The sequence below is a fragment of the Mixophyes fleayi genome, chromosome 4 (genome assembly GCF_038048845.1).
Source record: "Mixophyes fleayi isolate aMixFle1 chromosome 4, aMixFle1.hap1, whole genome shotgun sequence".
Taxonomy (NCBI): domain Eukaryota; kingdom Metazoa; phylum Chordata; class Amphibia; order Anura; family Limnodynastidae; genus Mixophyes; species Mixophyes fleayi.
The window spans coordinates 88,005,228-88,024,868 of NC_134405.1; the positions used below are offsets into that span (position 1 = coordinate 88,005,228).

Sequence of the window (19,641 nt, forward strand, 5' to 3'; positions counted from 1 at the left end):
CACCTTCCACATCTCTAGGAGTTTCCTCATAGGATCTGATAAGAATCAAATAGATGAAGTAATTGACTGACAGGTTTGGCCCTGTTTTAGTGGATGAACTAATCTAATCTGCGCTGTGAATATATTGGCAAAGCTGTTAATACGGAGCGCTGTGCTCCATCTCCCTTCTTGGTAGTGGTTTTCCCTTTGATCTAGTGAAGACAGGAAGTGGGGCAGCCTCCAACCGTCCGCAGCGCTCTACTGAGCATGCACAGACAGGAAGTTCGGCTCTCAGCGGGTTCTTCCAATGGACAGTTCAACTGTAAAGAAGTTTAACTAAAGCTGCATCCTTTTTGTGTAAACTTACACACAGACACACACACACACACACATATAAAGTGAGCAGAGTCACAAAATATATATGAGCAACCTGTTCTCTGATATTGCCCACAATATAAGCTTCCCAACTGTACATATGAATGTACTATAATAGTTTTAAGTACATTAACTGTATAAACTTGTTATACTGTCTGTCTTTTGCAGTCAGTATCAACTGTGAGAAACTGTACATATGGATACATCATCTGTTGCAACAAGCTCTAAAATAAAACCAAAATTGGTTACATCTTAAAGCTTCTGGTGGTTTAACATCTACCACCAACGCCGCTGACACCTCTTACATATAACAGAACAAGGTGCCCTGATAATAGGTTTCTGACAATAAACGCAAGATAGAACATCTGTCAGTTTGTGCCTGCTCTGTTAGAGAAGTAGATCCCTCTTGACATAGCAATCCACTGCAACATTATATTTAATGAAGTATAAGGCCTGTTATTTAATTTATTATACTCGGCTCTTATAGCAATGCCTGTGTACTATTACCAGTGTGAACTTGTGGCTTTACATGGTCTTTAACAAGCTCCTTTAAAGAGTTTAGCTAAGCCGATCACAGTTAAAAATAACATTCTTCGCCCACAACAGATGACAAGTTCATGTTGCCAGGAAATCCCCACATAAGATATAGTAAAGTGATTATGAGATGTGCCTAGTGACAGGGATAAGGCTAAAATACGACAAAATATCAGGGATATTATGCAAAATAGTTCAAACAGCCAATATTACTTGCACATTATCCCCAGCTAGTGGTCATATATCAGACCAGTATTAAAGTGCTCCCATATGCTTATCCACACACCTGCCAGTGTCCGCCACATGTTCTATTACAATGCCTGCCAGTGTTGTTGTTACCGGCACAGGGATGCCCTGCTCGTTACCAGCTTCAATGAACCAGTAGCAGCTCACAGACACTACTGCTGAATAGCTATTCTAAAGTGCAGGGCAGTGGCTGCCTTTTCATGAAGGAGAGAATACCTGCCTATTAGGGTCATCATATTGCTTTGTCGCCAAAAAACATCCTGGTGACTGGAGCAGAAGTATGAACTACGATAGTGACCAATAATTATCCAGTCCTGTTCTAACAAGACAGACTACTTTCTATCACTACCGGTTTTGTGCCATAACTTTCACGGGCTACACACAAGTGATGATTCAGTTCTTCAACCAGATTCCAAAAACAGATTAAACAGGGACTGAACTGGACAAAGCCAGGTTTTTTTAGTGGCAGACAACCAGATCACAGAAAACCCAATTACTGAACAGACAGACACACACTAATGTAGCCATTAGCCAATCAGATTTTCAATCTTTATCATCATTACCACCAAATTATCAGATCAGATGTGATCTTTACATCAGGTTCATTTGTAAAAAAATAAAAAATAAAATACAATGGATATGTAAAAAGACGAAGAAAAAAAGTTTTGAGTTACCTGAACGATCCCGGATTACTAAATTCCGTCCCTCTCTTAAGTGGATAGTCAGGAGGTAAGACATTAAATTTGGAAGATTGCCAAAGCGGTCAGAGTTTTCAAGGCCCTGGAAAACACAAAACACAATAAAAAGGTCATTTATTTCTATGCAAGTTCTATATTTTATGTGTACTTAGAATGGAAATTAACAAAAAAAAAAAAAAAAAAAGTTTGGTTCCTAAAGTAAACTCTGTATCTGTTAATTGTAGTGTATTTTTTCCATTCACTGTTTAGCAGTGTGTAGTTACATACATCTTATGTTTATTAAAACACTGCTTGCATCTCTAAACACCATCAAAATGCTTTAAATTATTTTCAAATCTTAAAGGAGAACTTTGCTGCAGATCTGTGATTTTCGCTGCTGTTGGATATTAAAATAGATATGCTGTGTACAGTTGACACTATCATCTTCCTGCATCAGTTAGACAGGAACCACATATTACTATTCTGAGCTGTTGGTGGGCCCTGCCTTCTGCTTGCCTCCATCCCCTTCCTCGCTGCATGACACTGACCCCGCCATATACAGCCTTATCCATGCTCACGGCAAGCTAAGATTTCAGACATTTAAGAGGTTGGATGGAAAGTTTTCATTTGTAAATAGCACATTTGTAGATGGAAATCTAAGGTTTTTGTTACTATTGCACAATGCTTTAAAAGCAGGGTTGTCCTACCCGCGGCCCGCGGGCCGCATGCGGCCCAGCCCGCCTGCAAATGTGGCCCAGCAGGAGTTTTGGTTGTGGCAAGGGGGCAGCGCTGTTAATGAAAAAAAAATCCTAAAAAAAAAAAAAAAAATACTTTGTGGTCACGTAAGCTGGCGCTCCGGCTCCCTCCCTGGTCTCCTCCTCCGTGTGGTGCTCGCAGTGAATGTCGGGGGTGACGTCATCACACCCGACATCCATTGCGTAGCGCAGCACAGAGGAGTCACCCGCGCAAACTATCAGCAGCAGTGAAAGATTATCAAGTATCTTATTGTTGTTACTCAGAATTTGGACTTTCTGCACCATGCAATTATGAACTAGCTGTGTTCTCTGTATGTATCTAATATAAATATTAAGAGATGATTGTATTTTTAATATTTTAAACCATTTTAAATGTGCAGTGCTGAGTAGGGTGAAAATATCACCCACTGTTACCCTCATCGGAGGCTGCTCCATGAGCCATTTTTCCCACCACCCTATTTTTAAATCTCTGTAGATTTCTATTAGTCCTCCTGATGCTACCCATATCGGTGACCATTTCAAACTGGTCAATAAAAAAGATGATTCATGGGTGCAGAAAGAGAGAAAAAAAAAAGTTTTTGGCATTTAATTCCCCGAACCCCACTAAGGGGCAGATGCAGGTAAGTTAAATTGTAGCTGGTAATGGGACTACTGCTTTAATCATGATTCTGCAACAGGTTTCCTAACTCTTACTAACTTCCTTTCCAAGTAAGTTTAATATGTTAACTATGTTTTCTATGTTTTTGGAATGATCAGCTATCGTTAGTGTTAGTGTATTTTATGTGCGGCCCAAACCAACTCGTCGTCTTTCAATGTGGCCCAGGGAAGCTAAAAGGTTGGACACCCCTGCTTTAAAGGGTTTGTCTTTTGGGTTTTGTTTTTTTTTTGGGGGGGGGGGGGGGGGGGGGGGGGGGGGGACTAATGAATTTCCTGCTTGATCATGATTTTATTTTTTGCTTTGCCCCGCACCCCTCCCCCCGTCTATAAATAAAAAATAATAATGTTTCCATTCAGGATGCAGAATTTTGGTAAAACATCTATGTGTAGTGCTGATTTCCTGAAAACTGAGAGCTCAAAGTCTAGTCATGTCACACTTAATATATTTTCTAGTAATTGAAAAATATCCAGGAAAGGCAACACTCAAGTTGTGCTACATACTTTTAAATAGTTTATACGAGCTAAAGGGAAAAAACACACACACGGAATGAAAAAGCTAGAGGAGCATTAGTTTCCCATAGTCCATTGTTCTTAACCCTTTATGGTCCAATCAAAATTTAAGCTATGTTTTACTTTTAATTTTTTTAAACTTTCCAGAGCTCCACTGGTCCAAAGATTTAGCTGATTCTCGATTCGTTCGGAGCAGGAGATCCTCCCTCTTGCTCAGAGTTCTCAAAGTCCTCCCTCTTATATTCTCATTTGCATAAATTTGTCAATAAAATTTTCGATAACCAGGCTTAGAAACCAGACACATTTTACCATTTCTGCTATGTACTAATTAAACATGGATAACTTTGAAATCTAAAACTTGCTGCATTATCACTCATTTTTTTGAAAATAATTGTTTATTCCTTCCAATAAGCACTCCTATATAAAAGGCCTACTATAGCTAGGGAGGAAATGATGTCCAGCCTGAAATGTCAATCGATCTAAAATAAATAATATTATTCCTATAAATTTTAAGCGCTCTGGGAACATTCTGATGATTGCCTACCTCACACCTGTCCTGATTTTGGTGGAGAGTTCTGAATCTAGGACTACAATGGGTGGCGCTTACATAAAAATAGGCGAGTTTCATTCCAAAGTGGCATATAGGGGAGGATCTTGGGTTTGGGTGGAAATGGGTGGCGGGGCCCAAATCTGCAGGTCTCAAAGTTGGGAAGTATAGTAGGTAAATGGCTAATAAACAGGGTACACATGGGCGTGCAGGAAATCAATATTCACTACAGTAAGGTGCTGAGATCTTCGTAAAACGCAACTTAAAAATCAGTCATGTCATCGTGGTTATGAATTTGTCCAGACCTCACATGGACAATCAGGAAAGCACATATTGTACTTTTGTCAGGACACACCTAGACCATAAACTACATATTTCCCCTTCACCTCACATCAGGTACTCTTAGTTTTCGGCAACATTCTAATAAAGCTGTTTTCTCACAGCACAATAGAAATATTTCCTGCATTTAATAGGAATTTATTTAAATAAAATGATAGTATTAAAAAGGAAAAAGATCTATTGAACAGTTCAGATTAAACGTATGGCGAAAGTCACATCATCATTGTTTATTTGTGAGGCACCACAAATTCTGCAGCGCCGGACAGTCAGCATAGAAAAATAGAAAAAAAAACAATATGGATATGAACAAACACATTGACAAAGAACACAATAACAAGGCACCAGGGTAGTAGTACAAATAGTACAACAACAAATAAACAAGGATACGTTAAACTGAAAATAATCATGGAAATATATATTTTTTTTAAAAAACATAATGGCTACATTGGATCTAGACAAAGAAGGTGCTAACATGAGACATTCGGTAGAGAGGGCCCTGCTCGTGAGAGCTTACCTCAGAGTTATTTGCCCTGTATTTAAAAGATTATAGAACTCTTTGTTAAGCGCTAATATCCTTATAATCTGATAGTACAGGAGACATTAACATGTGTAAATGCAGATCTGTGAAGCAAAAAAACATTCATACTTACACCAAACTCTTCTGAGTACTGTGAAGATAATGACGAGTTCAAATCAATACTTTCTGACCCATCCTGTAGAAAAACAAATATATATATTAAAAAAAAAAAAAAAAGGAGTATAACTCAAAGCGAAATTCACATCAATAAGTCCACGAATTTTGTGCTAAGCGTTACATATATAAAAAGACAGAAGTCCTAAGTTGGCGCACTTTCTACTATGTGGGCCTAAACAGAAATGAAACCGTATTTCATTTATGAATCATTTATTTATATAGCACCAATCATATTTTCAACACCATGCAAAGATTATGTATTCATTCATCTCAATCCCTGCCCCTTTGGAGCTTACAATCCAAATTCCCTACCACATACATACATCTATAGCTATATATTTATATACACATACACTGGGGGGGTCCATTTTTTCAGAAGTCAATTTACCTACTATTATGTTTTTTGACTGTGGGAGGAGACCGGAGAGCCCAGATGAGACCCACACAAACACGGGGGGAACATACAAACTTCATACAGTTTGGATTCAAACTTATGACTCCAGCACTGTGAGGCAGCAATGCAAACTATTGTGCTCCCCAATGTACATACATCTCAATATTTGTAAAGGCAAAATCAGGACCAAATAAGACCAGGCCCTGAACAACCCAAACATGCCCACTCACATAGACAGACAAAAATAATTTAACCTGACTTTCCACCAAAAGGGTACACTATCTGGCTCATGTAGAGCCAAACATGTAAACGTGTATTATGCAGTTTTAGCAGCGCTTTCAATTCTGTCCAATTGGGAATGGAAGGAACAAAAAAACTTCTCCATATTGTAGCATTCTTTTCTTTCAAACAGAGCAAGTAAAACTTTACATTTTAAAAAGAGAACAAAGAACATGATTAAGATTTTCCTAGACTGAAATCACACAAAGCTGCGAACCTATTGTTATGTTACACATATAGCACATACTTGCCAACTCTCCCGGAATGTCCGGGAGACTTCCGAAATTCGGGTCGGTCTCACGGACTCCCGGGAGAGCTGACAAATCTCCCGCATCCCGCAATTGCGGGGCTAAAATGACTCGATTTGCGGTGAATCGCGTCATTTTGGCCCACCCCCCGCAATAAAACTGCATGTTTGTCGCGAGGCCAAAATTCTGCGATTCACCGCGCCTCGCCCCCTCCCGTCCTCTAGACACGCCCCTCTCCCGTATACAACTTGCCAAAAGTAGGCAAGTATGATAGAGCAAGGACTGTGCTGTTCATACTTGGATACTTTACAATCGTATCAACAGTACAGATGCACAATGCTAAGGCTAGGCCCTTTTTAGGGGCCTATTTATTATTGCTTTTTTTCATTAAATTCCCACAAAAAAAAAAGCACCCACACATTTAAGTAATGTGCACATTTATGAAGAGAGCATCGCAGCATATATAGATATCTGCTGCTTTGCATTTGATTTTGAAATCCAGAGCTGTCCCTATAGATATCTATGGGGACTGCTATATACCACAATTTAAGAAGATCCTAAAAAGCAATTACACCTACGGTAATGTACGCCAGCTCAGGCTGGCATGGGGAGAGCATTGCGGTAGAAAGATCTACTTATCCCTCACTGCATCTTACCTGCTCTCCCCTCCAGTCACTACCGCAAAGGCGGCCACTTCGTGATAGTGATTATAGAGGACATAGAAGGTTCGCAGGAACAGCAATTTTTCATGACTGCTGTGCTGGTTGTAGTTTTTGTTTTTTTTAATAAGTATGCATGATATTTGAATCCTCATCTTTGCAATGAGGATTGCAATACATTGTCTAAAAAATGCAGAGGGGAATAAATAGGTTGCTTTGCATGGTATTTAAAGGAACAACGCAGGTATAATCAGATATATGCAGCAATACCATTGTAATAAATACATCACATACTTAAACCCTGTGAAAACATCGGTTCTTGCAAGGTTTTAGCATTAATTGCAGGGTGGATTTGATAAATAGGCTCCTAAATCTTGTGACACGCTGTGTGTGCCGCCACCACTGTCTCTGTAATGTTGACTGGACTGTAGTTGTTGTGCCGGCTCCGCTATGTTCACAGCTCAGTGGAAGATGCAGCCTGTATTACATGGGCGCATGCACAGGAAAACAACTGTGACCATTATCACTACGATGCATTCACCTCTGCTGCACATAGACACAGGTGTGTGGATATTTGATCAGTTTCCCGTCAGTTAACTGGAAAATACATGAATGGAATATAGACCGTAAGTGCAGTGTCAGACTTCCATAGACCGCAGCAGGTCACTAGCTCAGTGCAGTGGTTGTTGAACGCTTGAACCCCATGGGGTGCGTCCTGCTCATCAAGGCATACGGAGTACCATCAAGATTAAAGAACTCAAACGTCATATGCTGCATCTGCGCCCATTGTGTAATGGGTGCAGTCAACTGCTACTGGGGTAAAAACGCAGTAGTTTACAGCATAGCGGCCCTGCATGTCTTTTAGGGGCATATTTAACAAGTAGTGCTGTTAAACTTTCAGACACTTACCATAACTTCAACGCCACTTGTAGTGACCCCGCATATTTATGAACGGTGCAACGCAGCAGATATTGTGGATATCTGCTGCTTTGCACTTGGTTTCGTTTTTGGGAGCAGTTACCATTCAATAGTATGGTGACTGCTCCTTTCCGAAATCTAACAAGTTCCAAAAAAAAAAATATATTTTTTTTTTTACGGTAACTTGTTATACTAATGTACGTGCGTACATTATCATGATTGAAAAATTTCAGTGCTGTCAGCTCTGCTCTGAAGAGCAGAGCTGATCAGCGCATGTGTGGAGAGATCACATGTTCCCTCCCTGTCACTCACAGCTCTCACTCTGCAACTATAGTTGCAGAGAGAGAGCAGAGATGGTTGTGCACATGCCAAGGTCTTAGAACTGCACATGCACAATTGCAGTATGAAGAGGAACAAAGAGGACAAGGAGGACAAGGAGGAGATCCGGAGACAGCGTATTACGAAGAGGCAGTGGTAAGTATTTTTTTTTTAATCACAGAAACAATAGTTTATCGGAACTGCAGTTTCTATGTTGGGTTCTTCATAAATTTGAAAGATAGTTCAATAGTTATCAATGCGATAAGGATTGAAAATTGTTTTTCACTTTTTGAGACCATCGATAAATGTGCCCCTTATAGAGATGAAGAGTCATTTCATAGAGACAGCACCAAATCAACACAGGGTACTTGTGTTTTTTTCTTTTGGCCGAATTCCCTCCAAGGAAACAGACCTAGGTTTTAAAAATGGATTTCAAACCATAAGATGCTAAAACATCTTGTTTATTTAGAAAGGGACTTCCGTTGCTCTACACACGTCTTCAAGAAACAACAGCTGGGACAGTTCTGATATTCCAAGTGCTAGCTAGACACTGCAGTCAGCCAGCAAAACAGAAAGCTGATCCTCTGAGTGATTCTGGCAACAGAATCTGCTGGCAGCCAGAGCATGTCAGGGATTTCTGAGGAAAACGCCTGCCAACGTCAGCCTTAGTTTAACCTCTCCAGAGCCCCAATACCCAGCATGCTTCATTTCCCCATGCCAGTGCCGAATCACCCTGCCCTATGGGGGGTTCAGTGGCCTTAAAGGGTGCCTAAAAAAAGATCTGGGAACATATCAACAGATACTGGCCCTATTCCCTTTATATCATCACACGGGGAAAAATACACTCACCCTGCAGTGTCTCTACACAACATGTGCTTTAGTTGTAAGCAATCTGGAACTCAGCAGCTCAGCACAGAACTGAAAAAGACTGCAAGTCTAGAGGATTTTTGATACCACCATGGGAGGGGAGAAATCGAACACTTATCTAGACCCACATATCAGAGATCTTTTACACTTCAAGTGATTAAAGATTCCTGCCAATGTAGCTGGCTGGCAGAACAGTTGATCTCCTGTCTTATCAGTCACGTGACACAAGTAATGTAACGGCTCTTCCACAGCAAGTCATTATAGCATTTGTTGTTTGTTTTTTTTTTACTTTATTGAAGGTGACTAAATCCACTCCTTTACCTATAATAGTACTTTGGTGGAGGTTGTTCCTCTGGGATTTTCACCATTCGCTCCATTTAGCAGTGTCCTGCTCCTCATACAGTCATGGCCAAAAGTTTTGAGAACGACACAAATAATATTTTTCACAAAGTCTGCTGCCTCAGTTTTTACGATGAATAAGCTTAAAAAAGAATTGGAAATCAATCCAGAATTACGGATTTCTCAAAGGACAAAACAGAAAAAACTATAATACTTAGTAGAAGCCACTGGAGTGGAAGTTCTTCACAACTCCTCATAGGAGCATATGGAAATAAAAAAAAGTACATAATAGTGCAATATTGTAAGATATATTTGAACGCCGAACAGTATTATAAATGCATCCAATTCAATATAGTGAAGATTTTTTATCTCGTTCTGTATTCCACGTGATGTTCACTACTCCTTTCCCCTTTGTGAATACACTTGCACAAAAAACACTTATGTTCAAATGTTATTCACGTTTCTTTATCAATCACCAACCAGCATATCATTTCCCTATAGGTGATACACTTACAAGATCAATTCTTGAAATTTTCATATAAGCTGGGCTTTATTAGTGGTGGTCCATTCACGATTGATCCACATGAACAGACATTTTACCCCATATAGTCTCATTGAAGACATAGAAATAAATATACAAAGTATCTTGTGCAATAGGTTTTAACAATCCAATGCAATTTATTAACATATCTACATCTAAAAGCAACAATTAAAAGAAATAAAAAAATTCACAAAATCTGAGGGAATTCAGATACTCGTACCGGAAATAAGGGAAAAACTTGCATGTAGACTATAGATGCTATAGCCGGGTTGCCATACAGCAAATCACCCATGTGTGTGTTATTGTCTAGGAGGAGTAATCTATCATCCACAGGTAAACTCTCCGACACGTTTCGACTTCCTTTAGGAGTCTTTTTCAAGATGAAAATTTAAATTGTTTCTTTTAGACGTAATTTAATAAATTGCATTGGATTGTTAAAACCTATCGCACTAGATACTTTATATATTTTGTCTAGGTCTTCAATGAGACTATATGGGGTAAAAATTCTGTTCATGTGGATCAATTGTGAATGGAACACCACTAATAAAGCCCAGCTTATATGAAAATTTAATTGATCTTGTAAGTGTAAAACCTATAGGGAACGGATATGCTGGTTGGTGATTGATAAAGAAACCTGAATGACGTTTGAACACAAATGTTTTTTGTTCAAGTGTATTCAAATAAAGGGGGAAAGAGTGGTGAAGATCACGTGGAACAGAGAACGAGATAAAGATATTCACTATACTGAATGAATTAGATGCAATTATAATACTTTTTGGTGCTCAAATATATCTTACAATATTGCACTATTAAGCATTTTTGTCTTTTCCATATTCTCCTATGAGGAGTTGTGAAGAACTTCCACTCCAGTGGCTTATGCTAAGTATTATAGTTTTTTCTTTTTTGTCCTTTGAGAAATCAGTAGCACTGGATTGACTGCCAATTCTTTAAGCTTAGTCTTCCGATTTGTTTCAACCTATGTACAGTTGTCATTTTGGAATTTTCCAGGAAACCATTGATAGTGAAGTGCTGAATGTAGATCTATTTTGGTGTTTTGAAACGCAGTTTTTATAATGAAAATTTGCATACACTCCAGAATGTCATGAGGAGTGATCAGATGAATTGCAATTAATTTCAAAGTCCCCATTTGCCATGAGAATGAACTTTATCCCAAAAACATTTCCACTGCTATTCAGCCCTGCCACAAAAGGACCAGCAGACATCGGGTCAGCGATTCTCTCGGTAACACAGGTGAGAGTGTTGACGAGGACAAGGCTGGAGATCACTCGGTCATGCTGATTGAGTTAGAACGACAGACTGGAAGCTTTAAAAAGGAGAGTGGTGCTTGAAATCATTGTTCTTCCTCTGTTAACCATGGACACCTGCAAGGAAACACGTGCAGTCATCATTGCTTTGCACAAAAAGGGCTTCACAGGCAAGGATATTGCTGCTAGTAAAATTGCACCTAAATCAACCATTTATCGGATCACCAAGAACGTCAAGGAGAGAGGTTCAATAGTTGTGAAGAAGGCATCAGAGCGCCCAAGAACGTCCAGCAAGCACCAGAACATCTCCTAAAGTTGATTCAGCTGTGGGATCGGGGCACCACCAGTGCAGAGCTTGCTCAGGAATGGCAGCAGGCAGGTGAGAGTGCATCTGCATGCACAGTGAGGCGAAGACTTTTGGAGGATTGCCTTGAGTCAAGAAGGCCAGCAAAGAAGCCACTTCTCTCCAGAAAAAACATCAGGGACAGACTGATATTCTTCAAAAGGTAGAGGGATTGGACTGAGGACTGGGGCAAAGTAATTTTCTCTCATGAATCCCCTTTCAGATTGTTTGTGGCAACTGGAAAAACGCTTGTCTGGAGAAGGAAAGGTGAGCACTACCATCAGTCCTGTGTCCTGCCAACAGTAAAGGATCCCGAGATCATTCATGTGTGGGGGTTGCTTGTCAGTCAAGGGAGTGGGCTCACTCACAATTTTGCCTAAGAACACAGCCATGAATAAAGAATGGTACGAAAACGTCCTCCAAGAGCAACTTTTCTCATCCATCCAAAAACAGTTTGGTAACAAACAATGTCTTTTCCAGCATGATGGAGCACATTGCCATAAGGCAAAATTGATAACCAAGTGGCTCAGGGAACAAAACATCAAAATTTTGGGTCCATGGGCAGGAAACTACCCAGGCATTAATCCCATTGAGAACTCGGTCAATCCTCAAGAGGTGGGTGGACTAACAAAAACCCACAAATTATGACAAAGTCCAAGCACCGATTAGGCAACAATGGGCCATCAGTCAGTATGTGGCCCAGAAGTTGATTGACAGCATGCCAGGGTGAATTGCAGAGGTCTTCAAAAAGAAGGGTCAACACTGCAAATATTGACTCTTTGCATAAACTTAATGTAATTGTCAATAAAAGTCATGACACTTATGAAATGTTTGTAATTTTACTTCAGTATACCATAGCAACATCTGACAAAGGTCTAAAAACAGTGAAGCAGCAAACTTTGTGAAAACCAATACTTGTGTCATTCTCAAAACTTTTGGCCATGACTGTATATTCCAGACTTCTGACAGTTACTTTTCGCACAGCTCGTATCTCTTGGCAACAGGAGAGATCTGATGTTGTGACTCTAACTGAAAGTCTAAGGTGTTTGAACTATACATTTTAAATGGTTGCATCACCAATGATCATTGTTCCAAGTGACACCATACACCATTTGAATTTTTATTTGCATTTATTCAAACAATACTTTTTTCAACACATTTGAACGAACCAGTTATGAAACACAGTGTTCTCCCCAGCACCTATTTCCCAGGTACGCCACCTGACTGTTTTTACTTGCCACCTGGCTCTTGAAGCCCAACAGCATCCTAATATAATACAATAAACCATTGTTTCTTCTATTAGAACAGACACCATCTATGTGAGGGGTTGGGTACGATTCAGAGACTACCCAAAACCCGACACCAATTTACCCGATAGTATAAAGCCGATTGCCATGTTTCCTACATTGCTGTGACATAGACTGCTTCTAATAGATCCTGGAAACAATTGCGGCCAATCAAAATGCAGTCGTGGAAAAATGATGTCGTCTTAAACGGCGACGCCCAGATGGTTGGTATTAAGGTGATCATTTTAGGAAGAGATGTAGAACATACATTGTAGACACTGCGCTTCCTTAAATGAAAACCTTAATACCAACCATCTCAGCGTCGCCGTTTAAGACGTCATTTTTCCACGACTGCATGTTGATTGGCCGCAATTGTTTCCAGGATCTATTAGAAGCAGTCTATGTCACAGCAATGTAGGAAACATGGCAATCGGCTTTATGCTATCGGGTAAATTGGTGTCGGGTTTTGGGTAGTCGCTAAAGTGACTACCACAAGTTGCGAGCACTACAGCCATCAGTGTTAGACCACTGACCACCACTCTGACCAGTCCTGGCAGGTGTGGGCAATAACCTCCAACATTTTTCAATATTATTGTAATGTATTATAACGGCCTCCACCCGGCTACTTCTTAATGCCACACGGCTGGCAAAACCTTCTGGAGAGAACACTGAAACGCTAGTATAAACTCAAGTAAAAATGTATATTAAACATATATTCATTTGATGTGTTTTTAAAAGCATTAAAAAAAAACAAAAAAAACATAAATCTCAAACATGAGTTGTGTTGGACTGGCTACAAAAAGACCTGTACAGCTCTGAAAATGGCCATCAGGGGTCTTTGCTAAATGAGAATACCAGGATCCTGCTAGATAGTACTTTGAAGACAATTATTCCTGCATATGGCACATCTGGATAGATCAAACAATATATCAGCGTACATTTGTGAGGTTCCCTCCCCTGCAACACCCACTATATATTCTACAATTAGAAACGGAGATTTAGTAGACTTACTAAATTCCCTTTATAGTCTGAAGCTGGGTACACAACTATACAAATATCGATTCACTACAGTTTGTTCAGATATTTCAAGAGTATGTACGCTCCCACAATCAAGTTTTATCGTACTGAAATATATTGCATCTGTTGATTTGGTTTTATAAATTTCCCAAAAAATCACAATCAGCAAAGGAACAACGTCGGGCAAATGTGGAAGTGTGTACACACTCACAACCAGCAGTTCATCATTTGTGAAATTGTTACAAAAATTGCAACTGAAGCAAGATTGTATAGGTATGTACCCAGCTTTAGACTAGGGATGTGCACCGGCCACTTTTGGTGTCTCGTGTTTTGGATTCGGATTCGCTTGAGGTTTTGGGTTCGGATTTGTTTCGCAAAACGCCTGACGAAAGGTTTTGGATTCGGATTTATTTTGAAAAAAACATAAAAAAGTGCTAAAAACCAGTTTTGAGGTTTTTTTTTTTTTCACTCCTACGCTATTATTAACCTCAATAACATTCAATAGCAATCATTTCCACTAATTTCCAGTCTATTCTGAACACCTCACAATATTGTTTTTAGGCCAAAAGGTTGCACCGAGGTAGCTTGAGCACATAATGGCAAAAAAAGAGGTACAAGATGGAATTGTTCTGGGCCCTCCCTCCCTCCCACCCCTCGCGAGATTTGATGTGAGACTTGGACGGCAGAGCCTCGTTTTCATTTTTTTGCCCGCCGGAAATATCCGAACAGTGCTCGGATCCCGTTCGGATCCGCACTGTTCGGGTGGGCTCGGATTAGCAGAATCCGAGCCCGCTCATCTCTACTTTAGACTGAGCGGTTTGCAAATAACTATGGAGATGTTGTGGTAGGAATGGATTTTCAGGCTTTAGCAGACAGAGTGCATTAGATTATCAGTGCAGCAGAGTAAGCAGAATAATTGTGCACACTCCAAATCTTATTCTACATTATTTCTCAAGTTAATGGCTTCCATAGTTAGATACTATAAAGGGAAGTGTGAAATAACTTTTCAAGCTGTGGATGACTGGCAACATTAAACATTTGCGGGCCGAACACCTTATACATGAGCAACCACCAATGTTGTCACAATGCTTCCCATACTAGTCTCTTCATGTCAAGAGTGTAGTCCCATCTTCTTGTAGAAAATCTTGGCTTTGCCATATTTCTTCTCTCACTGCCATGTGGCAAATATAGCTACTGCTGGTATGAACCAGAGAAGTCCTATAAAAGGGCTAATCTTTTCCTTATTGCACTCATTTTAAACTAATGACCTGGGGGAGGGAGCAATAGCCTGTTTTACCCAGTAACTTTCATTATTCATAAGTAAAGATGCACAAACTGGACGCATACCGATTCTCAAACTGGTTTGTTGAATCAGTACAAGTTTAACCTTAAAAATTTATACATTTGAATTGCAAACCTTGAATGGTGAACTTTGAACACAGTAGTGTTCACAGTTAAAATTATATATTGAAATGCATTATTTTCAAATATTATTTAAGTAGCATCTAAAAATTCACATTTTAATGAGCCACAAAATTCAATCGGGAGCTATTAACTGTTGTATCGTGACCATTTTGTGCGGCCATCAAACTGGTGAGATTTGATAGAATTTCGAACCACTTGACATTTTAGAGCAGGCCTGTCCAACATGCGGCCCTCCAGGTGTGGTGAAACTACAAGTCCCAGCATGCCCGTCCAGCTATCAACTGGTTGTCTACTGGCAAAGCATGCTGGGGCTTGTAGTTTCACAACAACTGGAGGGCCACAGGTTGGACAGGCCTGTTATAGAGCATCTCTATTCATAAGCTAATGGTAGTGAAAAAAATGTTTCCAGAAAAATAGAGAGAGCAGAGAGTCCAAGTAGATGAACTGCCTTAAGTGCAAGTTAATGGTAGCTTTTCCCCCCATAAACTTAGACTGCAATACTTATTTCATTAGTCTTGTTATGCATTTCCCTTGGCTTAGTGCTCATTTTGCCAAGTTTCGGTTGGAATCGTCTGTTTTTAATAGTTTGTTCAGAACCCTACAAAGACTTTGCATGCAGCCAAACCCAACAGACCTAGGGCATGTGATTTCAAAACAATACACATCCTGTTCAATGCATTGCTTAACCAACAGTTTCCTGGCTGGCTATTTGGGCCTCACCCACTATAAAGTATATATGCACACTGGGTAAATGTTCTGAAAGATCTGGTTCTGTAAACGTACAACTCTACACAAAAATACAATTGAAATAATTTTTTTTGTCCATCAAGTTTAATGTTTGTAGATCATATACTGTAGTGATTGAAATAAAACTAAACAGTCAATCAGTTCAAACTAGACATGCTATGCATTTTACCCCAACAAAATTATTTTCCCATTTCAAATACATTCTGAATAATGTGCAACTTGGGCTTGTACAAAATGAAGGAGTGCTTAAAAGTTTGTATTAAAGGGGCAGAGCCAGCGCCAGAGCAGATGGTCACAAAAATGCAGAACTCCGTGAAAGTCACGTGCCATACAGACGCAAAACAACTTATATGCCACTAGTGCGTTAACGGCAACAATTGAATACCCCCCTAACAGATCTCCACAGAGGCTCTACTGCGGGCTTCACTTTGATTGAACAATAGAATTATGAAAGCCTCCTGCCTGCTACATACCAAGCCCAAAATATATGCAGATTTGGCAGTGTTTACTGATTGGATGTTAGTTATCAAAGTCAGTGTCCTACACAAACCATAGTGATAGAAGACACCAAGGTGGTCCCAACATAAGAAAAAACAAATGACCTGGACCAGGAATACTCGAGCAGGGGTATATTTAGAACAGGAAAAAGATCATCAATTTGTTCTTTAATGTACAGCTTTTAGGAGAGGTTTCCATCCCCAACCAACTCTATATTGTAAAGATAGGGCTCCCTATACTCCACTTGAGAGAGTATATATATTTCTAGATAATCCCAAAAAGGGTTAGGGCACACACTGGAGAAAAATTAGGGGTTACACCGTAATAAATTGGAGGGAGATAGAAGATGGAGAAACCTGATAATAGGCAGACTTTCTCGCTGCTGCAGACCAACAGTGGGCAGCTCAATCCCACTAATAGTAATAGGTAACACAAACAACAATAAATGAAGGTCGCGCTGCTAAAAAAGCAAATCAATGTTGGCTAAATAAACACCACAGTTTGCGGAGGATCTCCTGTCAAGCAAAATTATTCAATTGACAAATTGCCAGGTAAATTTAACACTGCATTTAATATACTTGTCAATATCCACAATCAATCGGACTTAAGATAGGGCTCCTGGATCTATCAAATAAACCCTATAATAGGGTATACCTAATATAGGACACTATATTAAAAACACATATATATATAAAAACACATATAAAAAAAAAGGGGGACACAACCGCGGCTGTAGAAAAAAGTTGGTGTACACAGAAAAAAACACATCCAGATAGAATAATCAGTCATAAATCCGGAACATCCAAAGCATTCAGTATGTGCTTACTAGAATGCACACTGTTCCATGAATAATGTGTAAAGTACCTCATGGATACGGCCTCCTTCGGAATCAAACAGTGTATGTGGCGAGATAAATCTCAATCACCTTATTTCTATGATCCGTCAATAAAGCAGATGATCCGTTTTTCAGATGATATCATTCCCTCTGAGGTTAGCCGGTCTCTAAAGCACGGACTCCGCTGTACAACACAGATCCGGTAATAATGTTGTCTCAATTCTGGCTGGAGAGCGCTCTCAGTTCATAGTACAGGTTATTGGAGCCAGTGATAATAAAGGCTTCTTATGGACCAGCTGAGTAGTATAATGCCCCAGAGTGAATTTGAATGGTTAAAGATGAATCGCCACTTCAATAAAAACACTTGAATGGTACAATCGAAGGCACACTCATATCCATGTATAAGACACACAAACCCCCCTGACGCGTTTCGTGCTTCTCAGAGCACTTTCTCAAAGCTAATGTGGGGTTTTGTGAGATGACCTTAAAAAGAGGACTAGTCAGCGGATACATTAGTTGATTGGATCTTCCTCCATGATGTTCAATTATTTAATTAGTGTCTTAAATACACACATCGGCCTTTAAAGCACCTCTTCTAGGGAGTGAATAACACGCTGGGATCCAGCTGCACACAAGCACCCGTGTGCATCTCCCCGCATAAACTGTACGCATTATAATTGATGGTACATATATATATACACATATATTCCAAAGTCATCAATAAAAAGAAAAGAGAACATTACTCCTTGATACGGAGATATAATGTACACCAGAAGATCCCCCTATTGTGACCTTTAGAATAAGGGCTAATTCTGGTTCTAAAAATGTAGAACAAGGCTAATGCCTCTAAGAAAAAACAGAGTGTATACAGAGAGAACAAATAAAATAAAAAGTCAATAGACTAAACAAACATATTGCACCGTGAATAAAAATCGATCAACCGTTAACATAGCCTCCAACACAAAATCACAGAACAATACGGATCCGCATTCTGTGTATGAGTAAATCTCATAGACTACTGAAAGCACAGATCACTGAAAGGTGATCATTAATATATTCTAATAAAGGACCACCATCTCATGACAAATATTTTAAAAACAAATCAATATATAGCCTTGTGTCATTACACACAAAGATATATAAGCATGTATATATATGTGTGTAACATAATTATACACACACATATATACACACACATACAAATGAATAAATACAAACATAGTAAATGAATACTCCTCGACCATGTTGATATGGGTTATATATTTATAACACGTTTTTTACAATTGCCCTGAAAGAAGTTAATTCAGGCAGTGGTGGTCCAGTGCTTCGTTCAGGCCAGATGGATATAAAGTGGCCAATTTAAAAATCCATGATGATTCACACAGACATAGTTTTGTAAAACGATCACCCCTTCTCTCCGTGTTATTAACCTGTTCTACTCCAATCAGTTTGAGACCATTCGGGTCACCCCCGTGGTGTTCAGCAAAGTGTCTAGAGACACTATGATTTTGAACTTTATTGCAGATGTTCCTCTTGTGTTCTCTAAAACGTGTTTTGAGGGATCTGGTGGTTCTCCCCATGTACTGGAGTTTACATCCACACTCCAAGACGTACACTACATAATTAGACTCCCAGTTAATGAACCCTCTGATTGGAAATGTAACACCAGTATGATTAGATGTAACAGTTTTAGATTTATTAGAAATATAGCCACAGGTCAGACAAACTGATTTCCCACACTTGAAACAGCCTTCAAGAGGTTTCAGTAACCAGCTGTTAGTTGGGTTATCTTTAATTTGTTTCAGTGAACTAGGTGCCAGTATCCTTTTTAGATCCAAATTTTTTCTAAAAATAACAGTAGGTTTGTCCTCAATACAGTCACTTAGAATGTTATCCATTCTCAATAGATCAAAATTCTTTTTGATTATGTTAGTAATATGTGCCGATTTAGAGTTATATTTGGATATAAAAGCTGGTGTTTTATTGTTCATACACAGATCCTTAATTTGTGATTTTTTATTATTATTACTTTTAGTATTTTTAGTATGAGCCAGTAAGCTTCCTCTATCCAGGGAGAGTGCATATTTTTTGGTGTTTTCTAAAAGGGTTTCAGGATACCCCCTCTGTTTAAAAGAATCCAGCATATTATCCAATTGACGCCTAAAGTCAACTTCATCCGAGCAATTTCGTCGAAGTCGTCCTACCTGACTTTTTGGTATATTCGTGACCCAGGGTCTATGGTGTCCACTGTTGTAATGCAGGTAACTGCAGACATCAACAGTTTTGTTGAAATTAGATGTCACTATTTTTCCTTCTTTTATGGTTAAATTAATATCCAATAAATTTATC

The 19,641-nt window shown here is 39.3% G+C and overlaps 1 protein-coding gene across 2 annotated transcripts in view; it reads right to left on the reverse strand.

The window, feature by feature from the left end:
* MCTP2 (multiple C2 and transmembrane domain containing 2) overlaps positions 1–19,641 on the reverse strand; it is a 134,555-nt gene that overhangs the window by 86,189 nt on the left and 28,725 nt on the right. For both annotated transcript variants that reach the window (XM_075207709.1, XM_075207708.1), the window contains exons 3-4: positions 5,270–5,332; positions 1,809–1,914 (exon numbers count right to left, since the gene is read on the reverse strand). In XM_075207709.1, the coding sequence (XP_075063810.1) occupies positions 1,809–1,914; positions 5,270–5,332 (169 nt within the window). The remainder of the gene's footprint in view (positions 1–1,808; positions 1,915–5,269; positions 5,333–19,641) is intronic.